This window comes from Etheostoma spectabile, chromosome 12, assembly GCF_008692095.1.
Source record: "Etheostoma spectabile isolate EspeVRDwgs_2016 chromosome 12, UIUC_Espe_1.0, whole genome shotgun sequence".
Classification (NCBI taxonomy): Eukaryota; Metazoa; Chordata; class Actinopteri; order Perciformes; family Percidae; genus Etheostoma; species Etheostoma spectabile.
Window position 1 is genome coordinate 25,513,011 of NC_045744.1, and position 8,846 is coordinate 25,521,856.

The 8,846-nt window shown below is 39.4% G+C and overlaps 1 protein-coding gene and 1 long non-coding RNA gene across 2 annotated transcripts in view; one reads left to right on the forward strand and one right to left on the reverse strand.

The window, feature by feature from the left end:
• The window catches only part of clstn2a (calsyntenin 2a), a 152,354-nt gene extending 149,572 nt beyond the window's left edge, over window positions 1–2,782 (forward strand). The window contains exon 18 of the mRNA XM_032531498.1: window positions 2,176–2,782. Coding sequence (XP_032387389.1) covers window positions 2,176–2,349 — 174 coding nt within the window. The 3' untranslated portion in view covers window positions 2,350–2,782. The remainder of the gene's footprint in view (window positions 1–2,175) is intronic.
• A 2,346-nt stretch (window positions 2,783–5,128) lies between these two features.
• LOC116699105 (uncharacterized) overlaps window positions 5,129–8,846 on the reverse strand; it is a 10,357-nt gene continuing 6,639 nt past the window's right edge. Inside the window, exons 3-4 of the long non-coding RNA XR_004334368.1 lie at window positions 6,707–6,805; window positions 5,129–5,256 (exon numbers count right to left, since the gene is read on the reverse strand). This is a non-coding gene — a long non-coding RNA (uncharacterized LOC116699105). The remainder of the gene's footprint in view (window positions 5,257–6,706; window positions 6,806–8,846) is intronic.

Below are 8,846 nucleotides of genomic sequence, written 5' to 3' on the forward strand. Positions count from 1 at the left end.
TAGCAGATGAACATGGCATCGCAGTTCAATTTCTTCAGTATGCATATCTTAAGACTAGATATGATTGATCTTACAAATAGCGTTTATTATTATTTTGGCACTATAAACCATAGACTAAATATAAAGATGGACGACAGGTCTCCACTATATATTCATTTTTAAAAAGTGGTTCAACCTGCCCTCCTTCACTTCCCCTCATCCCTTGAATTACATAACAGCATACGTCACATGGATAGACTGATCTCATAAAATGGCGTATGTATGAAGACCCATACTGGTTTTTTAGCGCGTTTATCAGCGCCATTTGGCCTCCATTTACTTACATTACCTTGCAATAGTGTGTGAATGTATGTCGTAGCGAGTGCTATGGAACGGCAAAAATCCACATAGGCAGGTTGGGCGGGGTGGAGGATGGTTAAAAAAAACAGTACTTTCACCCAGGAGAGTGGGGGTTGCGTCCTGCGTGTGATGTTTACTTTCCATATTTGTTATTTTCCTAAACCTAACCCCGTTCTTTTCCTAATCCCAGGCTGCCGTCAGCTGTATGCATCGTGGACATACACGCGGATAGCTCAAAATGCTTACAGATAACACGCCACTTGGCGTGGATGTTTGCGCAAAGTCATATCACGTTAGGCCACAAGCTATGAGGTTTTCCTAAAAACTTTCTACTGAACAGCTGAACTCTCTTTATTCCTTGGGATGGTTCTTCAGCAAAAGGACTTTTACCAGTTACAGGTGGTTAGTTGGCAGTACATTACTGCTACCTAACCACCCAACCAATGGTAAGATTCTTTTGTACAAAATGCATAAGTGCAATGCATTGTGGGCAATATCTACCTCTGGAGTGAGCAAGGTTGCCTTCTGCATTCCGAGGGACCAACTCACAAAGTTCACTTCAGTTTTCAGACAAATGGAACAACACTTAAGAGGGCAAGTGCACAAGGGCATGTTGAACCTTTATTGAAACTGTCGGTACACGATCCGTCCCTCCTGCGCGATCGGTTCTGCGCATGTGCAATTTATTCGCGCATGCGCAGATGATTTCATGATGAACGTGGATTTACGACACTGCACGATCTGTTCCCATAGACAGTTAAAGAAAGTCTGTTAGCCTCCACCGGAAAGCTTTAGTTTGAGTACCGTTATTTTGCCGCAATAGCTGTTAGCTAAACTAGCGTCAGTTTCCCGGTTGAGGCTAACCGTTCTCTTAGCTAATACATCAGTACACGATCTGTCATTGTTGTAGCAGTTAGCCGTTAACCTCATGGATGTAAGAGGACTGTTAGCCTCCACCGTCGTTAGCTTCCCGGGCTAACCGCTAGCTTTGATTCAGTCTACAATAACGTGACTCAAACTAAACAGTGGGGAAAGCAGCTACAGCTAATTTAAGACTACATTAATAATAAAGACAATTATTGAGTGATTGTGTTTTAAATGAGCACAAGTGAAGAAGAACTGACGTAACCACTATTATATATATCGCTGTTATGTTATATAATAGAAATATTATAATTGAGGGTCTTAAACATGCTGTTTCAGCTAGCGGTTAGCCGAATTAGCTGTTAGCTAAACTAACGTTAGCTTTCCGGTGGAGGCTAACAGCAGACGGCTACTGTGGAACGGATCGTGCAGTGCCGTAAATTCCTGGTAAATCCTCGTATGATCATCATCTGCGCGTGCGCGAACATAATGCACATGCGCAGAACGGATCGTGCAGGCAGGACGGATCGTGTACCGACAGAAACGCAGCCAGAGTCTGTGCAGTGGTGATTGGGTGGTGGAGCCGCAGTATAAAAGTCCCGCCCACACACCCACCTAACAATCAGCTTTTTTTACCTCTTTTTTATAGCATCAAATAACTAATGAATAAACACCTTTACTGTCATTGCATGCTCACATACAACGGCCCTCAAAAGAAAACTGCTCAAACACACATAGGTAGGATTGTGAAGATCCAGGAATTAGCTTGCGTGTGCCTGAGCAGTGATTGACATGCACCTTTAAGTTAAATGGCAGGTAAAGTGGCTATATGTAACTTCCAGCTTGTGTCAATTCTACTGTGGGTGTTGATTTCACTGTGGGGTAAAAACTGCTCCTCAGTCTGGAGGTGCCTGCTGTCAACTGGATTTGGAATCTGTGCTGACCTTTACTAAATCATGCTTTGTTTTCTAGAACGTAGGAGGTCAAGCATATGATGAGGAGGTAACGGAACAAGTACATGAAGAGGAGAAGGAAGAAGAAGAGGAACAACAGAACAGTGATGAAGACGGCGGAGAAAAGAAAGAGAGAGAAGTGAAAGAGAAGATGGGAAAACCAGAGTGGGACAGTTGCTCCATAACATACTGAGCACACATGCGTAAAGAGATACCTGCACACATAATCACTCTTTACGTGTTTGTCTCTCTCGCTTTGACACACACACACACACACATGCATAACATGTGTTAGTGAGGATATAGGAGCGCAAACACACTGGAGTTTCATTCAGGAGGTCAGGGTTGAAGTCCAGTCCCACCTCATGAGTGAAAGTCCTGTGTTCCTCCATCCTCCTTTCCAATTATGTAGTATTTGGTTTAAAAGCCTTTATCTGCCATTTTTGACGATAGAAAGTATTTATGCGCTTCTCAGTACTCCCCATGCACATACATACTCACACATTACTGACTGCCATAATGGATTTCGCCTCTACATGTCTCAACCTCATTTATGTTATTAGCGGTTGTTGTACCACCTTGTTGTAAAAAAATCAAGTTAACGTCAAAAAGGTTATCCCCCAAACCCATGAACATATGTAAATACTGCACACATGTTATGCATGTGGGAGCAAAGGAAGTATATGTATGAATGTGCAAGTGAAGTATTCAATTCTGGCCTAGGCACACACATACACACTAAATGGCATCGCCCTCTGCTGGACAAAGGCAGGACTACAGAATGAGCTGCAGTCCCACAGAGCTGGAATACATCATCTGTACGTACATTGTTATTCACATCAAATGTTATCTCAAAATGTATTATGTGCTCATCTTACTTTTTTATTTGTTTTCAACAGATTGTCTGCAAGATGGTGAGTTATTAGATTATCTGGAAAATGTATCCATAAACTTTTTAAAACATAATTCCCTGACCTTTATATTAGGTATAACATAACTGTACTGTCACTCAGTGTAAGTCTCACCTTTTCGTCTCCGTGAACATTGTTGTGTTCCTCTAAGAGCATCAGAGTGCTGTGGTTCTCTGGCTCGGACACTAAAGAGAAACAAAATACAGATATGTCATCTCTGACCATAAACATTCCACATTTGTCCTGATTTATATACAAAGCAGAATTATTAACCGTTTAATATCTTCCATCTTTGCTTTTCTCAAAAGTTTTTCTCAGCTAGTGAGCTGATGGAAGCAGTTGATTTGCAGTTCAGATACTCAGAAACAAAAGAGCAGTTAGTTTGCATATGTCTGTGTACCAAATCTATCCATACTGTAACCTATTGTAGCTTTTGCAGTCTAAGGTTAGATCACTTATATCTTTTTTTTTTTTCAATAGATGAAACAGCAGAGATTTTACTGTATGCTACCAATATCCTGTCTTTCCATTCTCTTTAATTCCATACTAAATGGAGCCCTCTATGCAATTATGGGCCCAGTCTAAAGGAGCAGTAATACCAAAAATACTGGATCCTACTCTTCCCATAATGCAATCAGAAGCATCTCTTCTTAGATCTGGCAAGCAAATGCTTTTTAATCTCCACGCTTCCAGTTTTGAATGCACGGTTTCTGTAAAAGATTAAACTTACCCCTGATTACATCTCCGAGGTTAATTCTCATACTTGACAGATGGCAAATATGTTTTCACTGACAGAGTAATGCAACCTTTTTGACACGTAAATTTAACTTAATGTGTAGTGACTGATCTAAACTCTGGAGAAAAGAAGCAGAGGGATTGTTTCTCTTTCTGGTATTATCAAGTTGCTGATCCACAAGTAAAAGTGGAAACTCCATTGACACTGATTCCATCTTGTACCATAGTTATGGCAGATTACTTGAATTTGTTTAGACAAAGTTTAATTCCATGAGTTTTTCTACATTCAAATTATCTTAAAGTACCTCCTTTGACATTCCCATTTCTACTCAGAAACCACCTCTCACCCGATCATGTCCCCACGGTATCACTAGCTACGTTTCCATCCACACGTTTTTATCCAAATTACGTGATATCAAATGAAAAATGCCTTATGGAAACAGTAAAATTCGACGGAATTTCATGAATATCAACTCAAAGAAAATATGTTTGGTCTCATCGGATTTTATCTTGATCAATATACGGCTTATGCGATAACCTAATGGAAACGTTATTTACTGAATAAATAATGAATTGCGATTAAGTTTTAGGTCAAGATTGCAACCCGCCACAAAATGAAGAATAGCAAGTTTAGTTCATTTCCGCTCTGTTTGCACACAACACTTTGTGTCAACAAAGACAGATGTAAGTGGACGGACGAGGAGACCAGAGAGTTTTTGAATTAAATTTACAAGCAAAATATAATGGCTATTTTAGATCTGAGAAATTCCATAATTTATCAGGAACGAAGGAAATGGGCAACAAAGGTTAGGACAAGCTGTGGGACGTCCTGCAGAGTAAATGGAAGGCGCTCAAACAGCGAGACATGTCTCAAAAAAGAGAGTTGTCTCGCAGCGGTGCTGGAGGGAAAATAAAAGGCAAGTTGCATCTGCATCATAGCGATGTGCTGATGGCGCTGTTGTTTCCTTATTATAGCTTGATGTCTCGCTATGAGCTGGTACATAAGCACTAACACTTGTGCAATATTGGTCATGTGTTGGTAGACGGTGCGATCCATTTTGTCTAGAAAAACTTCGTTTGCAAATGTTTGCTTGAATGTTGTGCGATTCATTTAGAAAATGAATGGAAACACCTTAAAATGTCTAAAATCAATTAAATATACCAATTTGATCGTAAAACAGCATGTGCCGTCATCACGCACAGTTTTATTTACTTTAAAGCCGTTGGATGGAAACACACTTTCACCATCTTTATTTGCATGAGTTTTTTTTTTTACCAAACTTCAGATGATTTGATTGACAAGTGGATGGAAATTTAGCTAGTGACGATTACCTGATACGTCTCCTGTTCACTCGTCCCTCTCTCTGTTGGCCTTTAAGCACCTGTGATTGTGATGTCATCATTGTGAAACAACTGCCTTGTTTCCCCTTGTCCCCCGTTGTCATATTGTGCTTCTGAAATATTAAAGAGAAAAAAGGTTCTTTTACATATAAAAAAACCCTGTAAAAATGTTCAAGACAGTTATTTTATATATCCGTTTCTTTTTCTTTTTGTAAACAAAATGGTTGGGATTTCTCTCTTCAATGGTTATCCCACTGCTTTCTGTAAAATGACCAATAAAGACTTGTTTTAGACTCTACACAGCTCTCCTTGTTTGTGCACTAGACTTCTGAAGTGCGTGTGTGCCAATCGATGCCCAATATAGTTTTCTTCCACAATATGAGAAATGCTGCTTACATTTATATCATATCAAAAGATGTTGTACAATTGCACATCAGGCAATGCTGCATTATAGTATTGGGCTATTTATAACCTTTATTAGAGCAACAAACACCAATCTGCAAGATCTGCAGAGTCCCTATTCTGTTCTGGTCTCCAAGAGTCCTTCACATGAAATTCTAAAAAGAAATACTCCCTTAGAGGTCCCATGACATGGTGCTCTTTGGATGCTTTTATATAGACCTTAGTGGTACACTAAGCGTATCTGAAGTCTCTTTATTAGACCTTAGTGGTCCCTAATACCGTATCTGAAGTCTCTTTTATATAGACTTAGTGGTCCCCTAATACTGTATCTGAAGTCTCTTTTATATAGACCTAGTGGTCCCCTAATACCGTATACAGTCTTTTATATAGGCCTTAGTGGTCCCCTAATACCGTATCTGAAGTCTCTTTTATATAGACCTAGTGGTCCCCTAATACTGTATCTGAAGTCTCTTTTATATAGGCCTTAGTGGTGCCCCTAATACTGTATCTGAAGTCTATTTTATCTAGACCTTAGTGGTCCCCTAATACTGTATCTGAAGTCTTTTTAATAGACCTTAGTGGTCCAATACTGTATCTGAAGTCTCTTTATATAGACCTTAGTGGTCCCCTATACTGTATCTGAAGTCTCTTTTATCTAGACCTTAGTGGTTCCCTAATACTGTCTCTGAAGTCTCTTTTATATACCCTTAGTGGTCCCTAATACCATATTGGAAGTCTCCTTCCCAAAATTCAGCCTTGGTGCAGAATTACAGACACTAGGGGCAAGATTCAAGATCGGCCCACCTGAGCTTTCATTTTCTTAAAGACAGAGCAGGATCCCCAGGGCTCTGTTTACACCTATCACCATTTCTAGCTACTGGGGAGCCATAGGCAGGCTGAGGAAACGCACATTAATGTTAAAAACCTCATAACGTTAAACTTTCCTGCCATGGGACCTTCAAATAGAATTGATCACATCTTAAGTACACAGTAAGACCATAATCCCCAAAAAAGGAAGCGTAAAAAGAAAAGTTTGGGTTTCATTTCAACTGTAGGAAGTCACTGCGAACCTCCCACAAAAACCTAACATGCTTTTTGTATGGACTAAACTAACATGCTAAGAAGTAAGCTCTAGAAGTACTGGAAGTCAGATTTTATTACCTTTGGACTGAACCAGGCTAGCTGTTGGCCCCCGTTTCCAGTTTTTGTGCTAACCTTAGCTACCCATCCGCTATGAGTGGTTTCCATCTTCTAATCTCACTGTAGGCAAGAAAACAAATAACCATGTTCACATCATAAGCCAAAAGGTGTTAGAATATACACCAGCTCCTGTTACATATAGTAAATCATTTTAGTTGATAAACACCAAATAAGAAAAAGTAAGACAATAGGACACAAACATTACTCAACAATTAGTGCAGCTGCAAGTGAAAGCCTGAATCAAGAAGATTCATAAAACAATATTTAATGTTGAGTATACAGTAGATCTGACAGGGTCCAACTCCAAAATATTAAATGGGAAATTGATGACTGAAAGCATCTACTGCAACCTGTATGGGAAGTAATAAAGAAAACTGGTTGCTTTATGAAAGCAGTTCTGTGTTGGAAAGAAAGTTATCAAATGGCATTTCTTAATTTCAGGACAATATGGAGATCAGGGCCATAAAGAACCCATTTGTAATCCACTGTGGGTTTATAGATCATTTATGAGGATGCTGAGGGACAGGAGGGAATCTACAAAAGTCAATACTATGAATAAAATAAAGCCTAATCTTTGGAGGAGGATGAGAGCTTTAACAGGAGAAATTGTTGTAAAACAAGCCTAATTTTAAAAGATATGATCATCAGTGACAATTTGTTTGTAATGGCAAAAACACACAAATAGCAAAGTTAAATAAAAACAATATTATAAATATATTAATATAAAAAAGACTATATTTACTGTATGTATAGTTGCTTTCTTATTTCCGTTTAGATGAGATTATATCAATATATCTGTGTGTGTTTAGTACACAGATACAGTTAATACAACAGGGTCCAACTCAATTGTGGAGTATTACTGATCCCTGCTGGTGGAAGGACATTTTATACATTAAGACCACAACTCGCACAAAACAATTAAATTAAAATTGATGATGAATGAAATCATCTGCTTTGTCATCATAATAAAGAAAAAATGGCATTTCTTTGCCTTTGATTTGAGAGAACATACTGCTAAATACTTCTAATTTTTAAATTACGGTATTTGTTTCACATGTTTTGAGATAATATACAATATTTTGCATTTGGGAATTTACACCTCCGACATTAAAGTTTGCGGACGACACTACAGTGATTGGTCTCATCAGCAACAACGATGAGACAGCCTATAGGGAGGAGATCCAGCACCTGGCCACATGGTGCACTGAAAATAACCAGCTCCTCAACACCACCAAAACGAAGGAGCTCATCGTGGACTTCAGAAAAGAGTCAAGAGGCACGCACAACACCATCCACATCAATGGAATGGCTGTTGAGCGGGTCTCCAGTTTCAAGTTTCTGGGGATCCACATCTCGGCGGACATGACCTGGTCAACCAACACCTCCTGCCTGGTCAAGAAGGCTCACCAGCGCCTTTTCTTCCTGAGGACACTGAGGAAGAATCAGCTTTCCTCGACTTTCCTGGTGAACTTCTATCGCTGTGCAATAGAAAGCATCCTGAGCAACTGTGCAACAGTGTGGTATGGGAGTTGGCCTGTGGCAGAGCGCAAGGCACTGCAGCGGGTGGTGAAAACCGCCCAGCGCATCACCGGGACTCCACTACCCGCCATCGAGCACATCCAGAGGAAACGCTGTCTGCATCGAGCTCGCAGCATCCTTTGTTATCTACAATACTTTAATGTTTACTTGCACTGCTCACTCAACTGTTTATATCTGATCTTGCACTACTTACCTTGACTGGTATTTCAATTTGCACTGCTGACTGTTTATTCACAGTACCAATTGTTTACATATACATCTACAATACCGTATTTTAACTGTAATATGCAATTACTTTCCATTGTTATACTGCTCATCTTAGCCTAACTTATTATATATATCTATCTGTAAAAATTCTGTTTATATTAATAGCCATATATATATATATATATTCAGAGTACATATTAACCGGTAAATCTTGTTCACAAATCTATCTGTAAAATTCTGTTTATAATAGTATTCATTTCTATATTTATTCAGTACATATCCATCCTGCACTTATGGAACCGTGGTATATCCTGCACTTACTGCTATTGCACTTCTGGTAAGACCCAAACTGCAT